Source organism: Colossoma macropomum, unplaced genomic scaffold (assembly GCF_904425465.1).
Source record: "Colossoma macropomum unplaced genomic scaffold, Colossoma_macropomum, whole genome shotgun sequence".
In the NCBI taxonomy this organism is placed as follows: Eukaryota; Metazoa; Chordata; class Actinopteri; order Characiformes; family Serrasalmidae; genus Colossoma; species Colossoma macropomum.
In genome coordinates this window covers 24,103,221-24,117,804 of record NW_023494801.1, presented here as the reverse complement: position 1 = coordinate 24,117,804, position 14,584 = coordinate 24,103,221, and the positions used below count along the sequence as shown (strand labels likewise).

At 39.7% G+C, this 14,584-nt stretch overlaps 2 protein-coding genes across 4 annotated transcripts; one reads left to right on the top strand and one right to left on the bottom strand.

Moving 5' to 3' along the window:
- Nucleotides 1-2,066: 2,066 nt before the first annotated feature.
- Nucleotides 2,067-5,988, bottom strand: mettl23 (methyltransferase like 23). Of its 3 annotated transcripts, none has more exons than XM_036590155.1 (5): nucleotides 5,884-5,988; nucleotides 3,198-3,302; nucleotides 2,862-3,099; nucleotides 2,530-2,614; nucleotides 2,067-2,348 (listed from the first exon to the last, which is right to left on the bottom strand). In XM_036590155.1, the coding sequence occupies exons 1-5, from the start codon at nucleotides 5,887-5,889 to the stop codon at nucleotides 2,186-2,188; spliced, it is 597 nt and encodes a 198-aa protein (XP_036446048.1). In that variant the 5' UTR covers nucleotides 5,890-5,988; the 3' UTR covers nucleotides 2,067-2,185. The 3 variants fall into 3 exon arrangements, with proteins under 3 accessions (XP_036446048.1, XP_036446049.1, XP_036446047.1); XM_036590156.1 differs by lacking the exon at nucleotides 5,884-5,988 and adding an exon at nucleotides 4,742-4,900 and having other exon boundaries at nucleotides 2,068-2,348; XM_036590154.1 differs by lacking the exon at nucleotides 5,884-5,988 and adding an exon at nucleotides 3,782-4,001 and having other exon boundaries at nucleotides 2,073-2,348.
- jmjd6 (jumonji domain containing 6, arginine demethylase and lysine hydroxylase) lies at nucleotides 4,200-14,172 on the top strand. The gene is made up of 6 exons (XM_036590139.1): nucleotides 4,200-4,627; nucleotides 5,949-6,337; nucleotides 6,968-7,254; nucleotides 8,920-9,055; nucleotides 9,150-9,288; nucleotides 11,530-14,172. The coding sequence occupies exons 1-6, from the start codon at nucleotides 4,499-4,501 to the stop codon at nucleotides 11,659-11,661; spliced, it is 1,212 nt and encodes a 403-aa protein (XP_036446032.1). The 5' UTR covers nucleotides 4,200-4,498; the 3' UTR covers nucleotides 11,662-14,172.
- Nucleotides 14,173-14,584: the final 412 nt, after the last annotated feature.

Here is a 14,584-nt window from a genome sequence, read left to right as displayed (position 1 = left end):
CTTATAAAATAAGAATTTTATAATTACATGGGTAATTACCTAAGATTTTAAGGGGGAAAAATACCAATTAGCAATCCTGTGAATGAAAATTGCTTGTGGTTCAGATGAGTCAAAGGAGAATGGTGAGATCGTATAACAGAGAGGCAACAATCAGGCAATATTCAAATTCATCTAGTGTGCACAATGTGATCTCAGAATACACCATTTATCAGACTAGAACGGGCTACATCAGCTCATCTCCAGCGGGCACAAAAGCATTAAAACTGGACGGCTGAAGCATGGAAAAAAGTTGCCTGCTCAGTCAGTTCCAGGTTCCTTTTCCATGATGCCAGGGGAATGATGAGAATTAGTCAAAACATCCATGGAGCTAATCTGTTCAATGTCAACAGTACAGGCCATGGTGGCAGTGTGGATGTGTGGGGATTGTTTTCCAGCATGCATTAGGGCCCTTGATATTCGCTGGGTTTGGTGAATAACGTTAGTTTGGGATCCTAGAGCTTTATGGTGCTTTGGCAATCTCTCTAGTGCTAATATCTTTGTGGTATATTACACTGTCTGCATATCGAGTGTAATTTCTGTTCATGTTCAAACAATTCAAAAGTTGTAATAATTTTAGCTTTTGCCAGTATATTACTATTATTTACATATTACATTATATTACTATTGCATACACTCACTGTGCACACAATTAGGAACACCTGCAATTATTTAATCAGCCAATTGTGCACAGCGGTGCAGTGCGTTAAATCAGATGCGGGCCAGCATCTTCAGGCAATGCTCCTATCAACCTATCAATGGGGGAAAAAAATGTGGTCTCAGTGATTTTGACCATGGCATGATTGTTGGTGCTAGACAGGCTGGTTTAAGTATTTCTATAACTGCTGATATCCTGGGATTTTTACACACAACAATCTCTAGTGTTTAATCAGAAGGGTGTAATAAAGAACAAACATCCAGTGAGCAGCAGTTCTGGAGATGGAAATGCCTTGTTGATGAGAAAAGTCAACGGAGAATGGCCAGACTGGTTCAAGGTGACCGGCTAAGGTAACTCAGAAAACCACTCAAATGTGATAAGCAGTAAAGCATCTCAGAATGCACAACACATCGAACCTTGAGGCGGAAGGGCTACAACATCAGAGGACCACCTCAGGCTCCATTTCTGTCAGCTGAGAACAAAAAAGCTGGGGCTGCAGTGGGCACATGCTTACCAAAACTGGACAGCTAAAGACTGAAAAATGTAGCCTGGTCTGATGAATCTCGCTTTCTGCTGAGGCACACAGAGGGTAGGGTCAGAATTTGGGGACCCAATTTGGGGAATCCATGGACCCAACCTGGCTTGTGTCAGAAGTCCAGGCTGGTAAAGTTGGTTTTATTGGTGAGTAGAATGTTTTCTTGGCATACTTTGGGCCTGTTAATTACCAATCAATCATCACTTAAATGCCACAGCCTATTTGAGTTTTGTTGTTGACTGTTGTCATTGCTCCGCCTGTTTTCCCTATTTTGTATTATAAAATTTTATACTAATGCTGTTTGCTATCCGGTGTCAACCAGAGGAGGATGGGTTCCCCTTTTGAGTCTTGGTTCCTCTAAAGGTTTTTTCCTCTTGCTCTTAGGGAGTTTTTCCTTGCCACTGTCACCATTGGCTTGCTCATGGGGCCTTGGTCCCGGATTTTTCTATAAAGCTTCTTTGTGACAACACCTGTTGTAAAAAGCGCTATATAAATAAACTTTGACTTGACTATGCGCATCTCTTCATGGCTACAATTCACCCATATTTAAAGTGCACCTAAAAAATCAAGAATCACATAATGCAATCACGTCAACACAGACGAGAATCTAAAAGGAATGTTTCCAACATGTTGTGGAATTTATAACATCATGAATTGAATGTGTTCTGAGAGCAAAATTAATCATTACTATAGTGTTCCTAATAAAGTGCTCAGTGAGCGTATAATACATATGCTCAGTCATGTAATTGTTGAACCATCAGTAAACCCTCTGCTAATTTGCATGATTTATTTCTGTATCAGAACATCTCTTTTTTTTAAAGACATAAGGTGAAGCAAGGGGTTTTAAAACAAAACTTTATTAAATAATTGGACATTTCATAAACAGCTGTTCTAGAATAACTAGATATTCCAGAAGCAACATTTCAATTAAGATTGTATTCATGTACACTATTAAATCAAGTTTTAGTTGTTGCAGTTACAATCATCATTTGTATAGTATGATCCCCAGGTAGAGCTGATCCTGCTAATTGGTTTCTATTTGCATGAAATGTCTCCAAAGGAACATCAATGCACTTCAGGTTCCACTTATGCAGCAAAGCTTCTATAGACCAGTCAGTGCTGAAATTATATGAAACATCAACTGATAATCCATGATAATCCATAACAAGATAGAAATATCTTTCAACTGAACTTTGCTGTAAGTAACGGACCTTTAAGATGAGGTAGCTGCTACTGAACGTTCATCAACGCAGCTTTTTATTAGCTGCCATACTTCTAAAAAAAGGAAAGGGATTATTACCTCCTTTCCTGATACGTGGTCCAGAACTGAGCATAGGGGCTCCGCTTTAAGAGAAATGAAATTGTCACAAGGACATCTTCAAAATCTGCAAAAAGAGGGATTCATTAAATAAGACGTCACACACACTATATAAAAATGTTCTCCTGGAATTCGCCACACTCAGCTCGCCTTTTATCAGTCAGTTGGCTTGGATGACAGACTTTATTCCATGTGTATTGATAAAGATAACAGTACAAATGCACACTGCGAGTGGACAGCAACATCAGAGAAACAACAAAATTGAGGTGGGCAACTCTGAATCAAAGAAGCAATAAAACCAGAACCAGGTTCACCTTCAGGCTCATAGAACACATCTGATCCTAGGACAACATCCACAGGAGGCAGAGACAACAGCTCTGGTGATACCTGTCCCCAGGTAAGACCCACCACAGGTACACTAGCTACATCATTCACCTCACAGGATCGCTTGCAGTTATTCTGGCAGAGAGGAAGCTCAGCACTGTCAGACAGAATCACTTGAGCTCCACACTTTGCAGCCACCACACCTGGCAGGCTCACCCCAGCACCAAGCTGTAACAGTAAGAAAATAACAGTGTCTTATTATTCAGCACTACAGAACCAAGTCTTCATGGGAGTTTGAAACTTGAACTACACCTATAAATCTTCACCTCTAGCACAGTTTTCTTCTGTAGTTTCTCCTTTGCAGTCCATACATACTGAGCCAAAACCACCGCACAGGGCCACACATACATTCCATACTGAAGATCAAGAACCTGGATACAAATGGGTGAAATCAGTAATACATAACTTCTTATTTAAGAGTAGTTAAAGTTAGGGGTGATAAAAATAATCGATTCCTAGATGCACTGAGATTCTCTCTTCAAAGATTCTGAATCGTTTCACAAAACATCATAATTGGATTTTTACACAGGCTTTGCATTTTACCCACTGTACATTAAATTTGTGCTCACCCAGAGACATCACAAAGTAGGATGGTCTGGCTTTGGAGACTGCTAACTAGTTAACAGGCTAATACAGCAGCTCTCACACTATCACAGCAAAATGTTTTAGCATGCATCTCAATCATTCACTTTTAAGGACCTTGTTGTTTACAGGACAGATTTCCCAATGAAGGCTATAAATCAAAAATCGAGGCACATCGAGAATTGTTTTATAATCGCATCTTGGCAGTCTGAATCCCAGAGATTCCCACACCTAGTCAACATGGGGTCGCATGAGCATTCACTGTTACCTCCGGTATAGACACAGTCAAAGGAAGCGTGCCGTCGTGGCTTTCAAAGTTGAACGTTTTGTGGACAAAACGTGCGCTTACGGGTTCGTTCATGTTAATGCTGATATACAACAAGTTTCCATTGCGTTGCGTAAACGGACATATTTACGAGCCTATTCAAAACATTGCCATTCTGCCATCTTTCTGACCACGACGAAACATATAGACGGAAATACATGCTCGCCACAAGTTCAGCCAATCAAATGAGGGTTTTTCGGCGGTCTGGTCCACCATTTCTGTCCTATTGGTTTATCATTTCATTGACGGCAAAAATATTTCCAGCAACCAATCCAAAGCTACGGATGCAAAACGTCTAAAAGGGCAGCAAATAGACTTTTTAAACACCGTGCGAAAGGCGGGGTTTAGTCATTTAACAGTAGGTTGCGCTATGCGCTGTTGAGAAGTTGGTGCTATCTCCCGGTTACCTAAGTTCTTGCAGTTTCCTTCCCTCAGTAACTGTTGCTGAAATAAACTGATTTAGTTTTGTGTTTATTAAGGCGAATGGTCGTGTCTTCTACCATAGAACTGTTCATAAACTTAAATACCTTATTGATGCTTGGCTAGCTAGCTTTGGCTCTCCACTCACTGTCAATACCGTCACTAGCAGGGAGCTAGCCTAACCGGCTAACCACTTTTGCTGTAGCCTGAAGTTGACACAGCCGTAATCATCTTGAGGGAATGAACCACAAGAGTAAGAAACGAATCAAAGAAGCGAAACGGAGCGCCAGGCCGGAATTAAAGGATTCCGTTGACTGGACAAAGCATAACTACTGCGAGACTTTCGATCTTTCGCACCGGACAGTGAAGGTAACTGAATGCTTGGTAACTCACTGCGCTGTCAGCCAGCTAACGCTGCTCTCTAGCCGAAAGCGAAGTTAGCTTTGCGCGGCGTCAGTGTCAACCCGTTTCATGTTAGAATACCTGTTGTAAGTTTTCCACGTGTTTGCTAATAACACTGAGCAGCGGTGAGTACAGTGTTGCCTTCCAGCTTGCCCCACATTGCTGGTCGAACAGCGTCTGCTCTGAGTCTAACGGTGGCTTTTTGGTGGAGCTACGTTACTTTCTGCACGTACACCATGGCGAGGTTTAGCTACAGAAGCTCCAGAGTCTACGCCTGCGCCAAATTCTCATCACTTCTGTCCTCTCGGTTCAGTTTGTGTGTCAGATTAGTGAAACTGGGATATGACATAGACACACATTCTTGCCGTTTCGCACATATTTGAAATACGTTTTAGACCTTTTTGTAATTTTAAAGTGATAGTTAATTTGCTTGCACGAAACATACAGATTTTGGCTTTCTCTTAGCATTTTTTTTAATCAGAGGCCAGTAAATGAATTACACTTGTCACATCAGACTGTTCCTAGAGTACTATTCGGGGCAGTTTAGACACACTTTGCTAAAAATACTTAATAAAAAAGTCTAGTTAACACGGATTAGCTTTAGTATTATAGCAGTCTGAGCATATTGTGGATGTCGTCAGTACTTTATACAACGACCACTGTAATCATAGTTTTGTGTGGGGCATCACGTTCAGTTTAACTCGCATTTAGCTTTGCTGTCTATCTGTCGATTTATTTACGTTCGCTACACACATCTCCCAGCGCCATTTCTGTATGACACATACAGTGAGTTTGCTAAGTGGTTCAGATTTGATCATTGGAGGTGTTAAGAAGGGCTCTGGCCTGCTCAAGGCTACTAAAAATACTCTTAGCAATCTAAGCTTCAGCATTTCAGACACCGCATGAAGTAAACACATTGCCACCATTGCAGCCAGTGATTTCTTTTTTGTGGTTAAGTATAATAAGCCAGTCTAAAAATAAAATGTTTACTGAAATAGCTGCATTAATATATGAATGTGCAACCATAATTATAATGAAAATGTATTGGGAAAGACTGACTTTATCATCATTAAATTTCAGTATGGTGCTTCTTTTTAAGTTTATGATTGGATCATGGAATAAGCAAAACTCGTTAATTGCATTCACTTTAGATGAATGACTGTGTAAAGGAAAGGAAATGTTTCTAAGCAAAAAAATTGAGGGTTTGCAAATCTGTTCTTTACCTGCATTTTTTGCACTTTTCCCAGGTGATATGTACTGCAATTGATGTTTTTCCCTTTTGCCTCAGGACAATGTGGAGCGAGTGGACGCCCTTCGTCTGAGCCCAGAAGAGTTCATCCAGCGCTTTGAGAAGCCCTACAAACCTGTAGTTCTGCTGAACTGTCAGGAGTCATGGCCAGCACGGGAGAAATGGACCCTGGAACGGCTCAAACGCAAATACCGCAACCAGAAGTTCAAGTGTGGCGAGGATAATGACGGTTACTCTGTGAAAATGAAGATGAAATATTACGTTGAATACATGGAGAGTACGCGAGACGACAGCCCGCTCTACATCTTCGACAGCAGCTATGGGGAGCATGCCAAACGCCGCAAGCTGCTGGAGGACTATCAGGTGCCCATCTTTTTTAGAGACGACCTCTTTCAGTTTGCTGGGGAGAAGCGGCGGCCACCATACAGGTAACAGGCAGGCTCTTCGTTCAGCCATTTGTTTGCTGTCATGTTTACCAGATGACCTGTCAGAAAATGTGTTATAGACTGCACAATAATGATGAGAACAAGTTTTCTTTTTTAATACTGATGCTGGCATTTAAATTTTTAGAATCAGCTGATAAAGACTAACATTTTTTCTTTAACAACTTTTAGGCTTTAAAATGAGCAATTTTAATTGAAACACTTCACTTCAGATGAGGATCTAAAAGCAGGTTATCATGCTTGACCTGCTCACACACTACTGCCCCACAGGAAGAAATACACAGCCAACTACACTCTTTTAAATATTGTTGCCAAAAGGGTTCTTTGTGTGATGCCATAGAAGACCCATATTTTTTAAACATTTTTTAAAAATGTATTTTAAAGTTACACAACACATTTTGTTACTAAATTACTTCAAAATGCCTTTAGTAATTTAAGGATAAGGAAAATAATTGTAATAATGTTAATGTTTGTTCTCTCATTGATTCAGGGGAGGAAATTGGGTAAATTTTTGGCAGGCCAAATCCTCATGGGCCAACTTTGGGTGTCCCAGTTATAGTATCTTTCTTAATGAAGTATAGATTAATCATTTACTCTCTTTACTTTTCCCCTCAGGTGGTTTGTGATGGGCCCTGCTCGCTCCGGCACAGGCATTCACATCGACCCACTGGGCACGAGTGCTTGGAATGCTCTGGTTCAGGGCCACAAGCGATGGTGCCTCTTCCCCACACATACGCCTCGTGAGCTCATTAAAGTAACCCGAGATGAGGGTGGCAACCAGCAGGACGAGGCCATCACCTGGTTCAGTGTGATTTATCCCCGCACACAGCAGCCCACCTGGCCCGCTGAGTTCAGACCACTGGAGATCCTGCAGCGTCCTGGAGAGACGGTGTTTGTTCCGGGTCAGTTACTGATTAATGCTTGGTCGGATCATAAGAATGTTTTCTTATCACGCTGCAGGTTTGCTCTGCTGTCATTCAGGCATGATCACGTATTAAAACTGTGTGGTGAAATTATTAGTTTGTTATTGCGCACCTTAACAGCATCTGCCCTTTCTAATGAGAGATTTTTTTCTGCAGAGAGAGTGCAGTTATCCTAGAATTTGCTGTCATCAGAGTCTGTTGAATGCACAATTCTTGGGGGCAACTTTATTCCCAAACACCTTGTTACATAGTTTGTTTGCTCATGTTGAAAGTCATAGCCCTATAGGCAAAACTATAAGGTAATGCAGAGGGTGTGGTGGGCAAAGATATATGCTGAAACCTCAGCAACTTGTAAGCCTTCCCACCTTTTATCAATATGACCTTGCACCACATGCAAGTGTTATTATAGAATGCATGGCTGATGTTCTGTGTTTATTGACTGTAAATAACATTTTGTTAAGCAGTCCTGGTCTGTTTACACTTAAACTGTCTGACATGTTGAAAGTGTTAGCATAGAAGGCTTATAGAAACCTAAAGCACCGGGCACTCGTACAAATAAAGGTGTCAAAGATTTTATTTTTTTGCAACATGGCATAGAAGAACCATCCCTTTCAGTGGATTTTTCTTTTAGAGATGCATTTTTATAAATGAGATGTGTGAGTCTGTAGATCCTTTTTAAAGTTTAAAGAACTTCTACAAAAAGTAAAAGTAATTGGAGGAACCCTTAAATCTGTGTAGAAACTTTACATTACTTGTATGTTCATAAACCTTTAAAGATTCTTCACATTCACACATTCTTTTATCTGCTCTGCTCTGCCCTGCCCTGCCTTGTTCTATAGGGCAGTGGTTCTCAAATTGGTCCTCAGGGACCCCAGGCGGTCCACATTTTAGCTCTGTCCCTATGTATGGCAAAAATCTGGACTGTCTGTGGGTCTCTAAGGACAGATTTGAAATGCTGCTTTAGGGAGCCAAAAGTGGTACTTCTATGGTAGGAGTGTCCAGTCTTATGTGCAAAGGGCCAGTGTGGCTGCAGGTTTTAATTTCTACAAAGCAGGAGCAGGACTGGACACCACTGTTCTATGGCATCGCTCAATAGGTCATGATAAATAGCTATTTTATGATAAAACTTGTGACCACATTCTACTGTGAAATTTCTCTTTTTGATTGTGTGAAAGTGAGAATCTTTGTCTTTATCTTTGTGTTTTTTGACTTGTTTATTTTTTTGAAGAGAAACTTTTTGATCACCTTTTTAAATACAGCATGGTTTCCCACATTAGAGCTTCTACACCAACGTTGTAGACGCATATTCTTTGCTCTGGAATTGTATTAAAAAGCAGCATTTTTCAGTAATTGAATGGACCGCAGTATCAAGGAGGGTATCCGAGTTGGCCAATAGGTTTCGAGGTGAAACATGATACTGTTCCCCACCTGCTGTAGCATAGTCATGTACTCAAAACTCGCAAAATGTTTTCGAGGCAGGCAAAAGTCACAATGCTGCAAATAAAGATTATGGGAAAACAAGAAATAAATGGTATGATGAATTTTGTTTAATATGACCAGAACTAACAAGGTAAAAACCTGATTTCAGGATGACTTTAAATGAACATTCAGTAATGGTTGTAAAGTTTGTCGCTTGTCTCTTAGGTGGCTGGTGGCATGTTGTCCTCAACTTGGACACGACCATTGCGGTCACTCAGAACTTCGCCAGTACCACCAACTTCCCCATTGTTTGGCACAAGACAGTTCGTGGCCGGCCTAAACTCTCCAGAAAGTGGTACAGGTGAGAATAGTTCTGCGAGTCTACTCTTAAAACCTGTAGTGTCCTAAATGCACTCAGCATATCCGTATTTCTTTTCTCTCTTTCCCTCTCCCAGAATTCTAAAGCAGGAGAGGCCAGATTTAGCTGCTCTTGCAGACAAAGTGGACCTGCAGGAGTCTACAGGCATTGCTTCAGACAGCTCTAGTGACTCTTCCTCCTCCTCTTCTTCTAGTTCCTCAGATTCAGACTCCGAGGTACCATCCTGTCTCTCTAACCAATGACACACACACATTTACAAACCCAGCCATTCAGTGGGAGCTAGTTGTTGGTGCTGAATGGTCAGAATAATGAAAACGGACACATCCCATACACACACAGCAAACATGTACTTATGTTTTTGCACAGAGGTTTTTCTGACCATTCCTCCTAAAGGATTTATCAGATGCACAGTACTATGCAGAAGTCATAAGCACATTATTTAAAATCATTTATCTCAACAATAAGTGTGTTTTTGATATTTAAACACCATATAACATTAGTATAAAGACAGCAAAAAGTAAGTGAGCTAGTTTGAAGAACACGCAGGTTCCAGATGTCTCCTGGATGCCCCCGGCCATCACATGGATTTGTTCATTTCCATGATCAGTACGCTTGATTAAACAGAAAGAAGTATTGTTTAGCCAAGCCAGGTGTTGGGTAATAACCAATTTCTAAGCAAATAAATGCTTACTGCCAAATACATAGCTTTTACCGCACTACACAGAAATTGTGCGCAGCTGAGCCACACTTAACACTCATAATGTTGACTCTGAATTCCTGTGCATGTGACGTGCACAGTGTTGGTGATAAAATTGCTCAGTGTTTCTGGGGCCAGCCTTCAACTGGTAACAAGTGGGTGTTTTGAGTAAAGAGTAGGCAGGCAGGAAGTTGGATTTCGTGGCTATGCAAACTTATTTTTTAAAGGAATGGGAGCCAGTATAAACCGGCACTTGTCTGCTTTTATTCACTTATGTTTCAAGACACAAAATATTTTAATATGGACATAAAATAACAAATTCATGAGATTTTCACTGCTACAGACACTCGTATTAAACAGTAATTTAAAGAGCTAGAACCCAAACACTCACAGCTAAAACATTCAGCAAATAAAGGCTAATTTAATTGGCTAGGACATACATACACAGCTAAAGCACTGATCTAAAATTAAACTAGATCAAAGCTATACTCAGTTCAAACACAAGAAACAGCTTATTAAAAGAGCTAGGACTCCTTAACAATCGCAGCTAATGCCAGAACACACAAACCAATCAAATGCTATTTTAAGGGGTGAGCAATAAGATATTTAAGATAAACAAAGACATTTATAGGTCTTTGAGAAGGCAGCGACAAAGCACAATAAATCCAAATTACTGTTACAGTCCACAATATGAATAGTATGCTGCAGGTTGCCAGGTGTTTGCGTAGTGAATAGTAGGGGCTAGGTGTACCCAGTGAGGAGAAACCCACAGCAAACCAGTAAAAGATACAGAGTAATTCAAAGTAGTATTGTTAAAACCTAACACACTACAACCAACATCTGCTACCGTGCCAAACAGCGCAATAGTGACTTTCATTTGTTTCCTGTGCTATATGGCATCTTTGTTTATATACTGGGATCTCAATAAAAAACAAACATGTCATCTAATCCTATAATGATGACCATGACTACATGTATTTATCTATGCATTGAATGAGTTTATTAATTTAGCCTATAGCTAGGGTTGTCACAATCATGAAATTTTATATCTGATGATTAATTGTCATGTTATGGTAAAGAAATTCTTCTTCATTGTGGGCAACTATTACAGTACAAACCTAAATTGTCAAATTAGTTGATTAGCCATCTTGTTGCATAGTTAGGGCTACGTAATATGGCAAAAATATATCCCAGTACTTCAAGAGATCTTTAAGATACACAGTACATCATGAAATGTATATTTGTCTTACATCTGATATGTTGGAACAGAAAAAAAGAAACAGTAGGTGTGTGTGAGAAAATTGTGAGGGACAGCTGCAGCTATCACCACTTCACTAGTAAGAACATGTTGCTAAAATTTAATTGTCGTCGTCATCCTTGTTAGAAAGTCATCAAAAAACTAAAACTAGCACTAAACTCGTAAACACGACTGTGATGTCTGTGATCAGCTTTCCCTCCATTTTCATGTGAACGCAATGGAGCAAATCTTTAGAAGAAACCAAGGTTAATACAGGGAGAAGATTGTTTCTGGTTGTTTTGCCAGTCCGCATCACGGAGCTGAACTTCATTGCGTCATTCACATCACTCGCACTGTGCCGCCAGCGGCTGCTTTGCTGCTTGTCACTTAGCACTGCTGCCTTTTATTGAAACTGAATGACGCCTTGCTGCTTCAATAGTTTAGTCACCAGAAATGTTCAACAAGAGTGAGAAATGGATACTGTAAAGAAGATACTAACATTGTTTTTTTTGCATTCTGAAGGCTGAATCAGGCTCTGAGGGAGATGCCATGGCCCACCGAAGGAAGAAGCGGAGAACCTGTGGCATAATGGGAAACGGTGACATCACCAGCCAAGATGACTGTGTGAGCAAAGAGCGAAGCTCTTCACGGTGACATCCTGCCACATTTAATTCCATCAGAGGGGCTTTTAATCCCATGGGTCTCTCTCTCTCTCTCTCTCTCTCTCTCTCTCTCTCTCTCTCTCTCTCATATCCCCTGGAGCCTCTCTGTTTATTAAAGGTCTGCTGCTGACGTTTGTCTACTTGATAGCACTGTCAGCTCTGGTGTGCTGTCTGAATCCACTAGTAATGTGCTTTTAGTGAAAATCGAGATAAAAGGAAGGAATATCCATATTAGTGTTCATTGGGCCAGGTTGGCCTTAGCATGAATATGAATTAATGGGAAAAGGTGGGTGCTTGTTTTCATCTTCCACACTCCACTTATTCTTGAGCTGTGATTTTGCCTTATCATTTCCTCACTCATTTGATAACATTGTTCTGCCATCACTCTGATCATTATGTTTGTTTCCCAGTGTATAAATCATCTCAGAGGTGTTCTGGTTTGATCAGAATGGTCGTTCAGAGTCTCTAAAGTGCTTCATACATACAAACCCTGAGCCCGAAGATTAGTCTTTGGTTAATACGAGAAAATATATGAACAGTGCTGCTTTTAACTACACAAAACGGTAAGGTGGAAATGATCTATGAAATACAGCATGAATAGAGAATTCATATCATATGATTTTTGCATTTTCCCGGAGTTCACTTTTTTTAGTAGAGCTTGCAAAAACAAGTTGTCCAAACATGTTCACATATCTTGTTGGCTATTAAGTGGTCAGTTTTCTCTTACTATGTTATAAACAAAGAGTCTTTCTTTATGACCCCATATCTGTTTAGAAATTAGGCCATGGATTCGCAAAAGGCTGATAGCTCAGTAGTCATACATAGTTAAAAATGAACTACCTTTTTTTAGGGAATTTTTAATCCGTTCACTTGTGCAGACTTGGAGAAGTAGCAGCTTTCTGCAAACTAGTGGCTATTTAAAAGAGAAGTGCCATTTAATTTATGCAGTATTAAATATGAATCCCACTATTTTCGCTGTGTTTCTGACCTGTTTTTTGTGGGAATTCCACCCATTTTCCTAAATTTCTACATAATTCATAGGTAGAGGTGTAAGCAAAGTCATTCAGAGTGGTTTGATGTGAAATGGTGCATTGTAAAGAAACTTCACCAGATCATAGCTTTAGACATCTGGCTCCTGTCACCAAAACTGTAAAGATTTCTGACTCTTTAGATTTTCTCTGCAGTGGAGCGTTTCACATGAAACCACATCAAATGACTGTTTATATCTTGAATTATGCTGAACTTTTGAAAAACTGGTGCAGTTTACATTTAAAACTGATGAGATTAGTGTATGTACACAACTAGGAATTGAAATGATTGAAATGATTTTAACTTCAGGGAGAAAATAACTATCAGATACATAGCTAGAGATCACTTTTACCAGTTGAAATGTAGCTTTTGTCAGATGCTCAGAGCTCCATATTCAGGAAATATTTTAGATACACGACATTTAACACTAGGGCTAGTAGCACATTGCTTTAGCCTACTGTGATGTGCACAGGGCCATCTTTCAAAGCTAGCAGTCTCTGACTGTCAAATGAAAATTTTAGAAATTGAACAAATGCACAAAAAACAAAACATAACTTGTTAGCAGTATTGATGGTCTGCTATTCTCCTATTGCAGTACTGCAGAGACTGAACGGTTTTGTTCATTGTTAATATTTAATTAAAGTAATAAGCATTTTTCCAGAAAGAGCCAGTACACAATGAAGTACCTGTAAAGAATAATTAACATTGGTGGAAGTTTAAGATAGTAAGCCGTATGTTGTGATGTACGTTGATATGTTGCAGAATCTAGGTTCTTGTACTTAAACAAAAAAATTTGTTTTGTATATATGGAATTGTCTGTCCCCTGCAAAAAAAAGTGCCTATTTGTGCCTAATGGTTGTGTGGTTGCTCTAACTGTAAGGCTGCTTACTGCAAACTGCACCAGCCTCTCACATTGCCATGTTGACTGTCAAAGGAATGCTTCAGTATGTTTTTAATCTAATCTCTTTGCCTGTATCATGCATATGACCATGAACTACAATTTCAATAAGTTTCCCTGGACAATAAAAAGTACAGGAAACTTAGTGACTCTAAACACACTTGTAATAGAAGCCTGTGGGCAGTTGCTTCAGAGATTATGTTGAACGCTGGAGTATTCCTTTATTTTATGAGTGCTTGTAATGTATCCATGGTTATTTTCCAAATACATTTGGGAGACTAAAAGAATATTTACAAAACCCTCAAAATGACAGCCAATCTTTATTTCAGGGTTTTTCAGTCTTACCTGCAGGTTTTGTAGTCAGTCTTATACATGCTGTTGTTTTTAGATGGAGATGTGATAACTGGGCACATCCTTGTTCTGCACTTTCTCAGCCCCTGGGGTCAAGCAGTTTTGGCCTACTGGGCTTTGGGTGTGCAAAAAAAAAAAGACACCTTGCTGTTGCTTGGGTCAAAGGAAATGAATCAATATTGTTAATTATTTGATTTAATAAAGCTTTCTATGAATTTACAGTCATGAATGATTTTTTTTAATCATAATTCATTTAGCTTACGGTCCTATAAAAAATGTGCTGTCTTGTCCAGTTTTGTTTTTTGCACAGATTTTGTTTTTGTTGTTTACAGAGGTAAGTGGAGGATGTTGAAAAGGTGGTAAAAGACAGTGGTACTGGCTGTGTCTGAATAGTTGAAAACTTCCTTTTCTATCTGCTTTTTAATTTTGCCTCATCTGGCAGTCAAGTGGATCCACATGCTAGTCAGCTCCACCAGTATATTTAGTGAGGCCGTGGCCTCTTCACTCCCCTCACTATGTAGTCTGAATAAGGAAACTAAACTGCCTGCAAAATGGCCCATTTTTAATTCAATGTTTTTGTGAAAAAACAAAACATTTAAATTCATCCACCTAATCATGTTGTAAAGAGTGTTTCAGC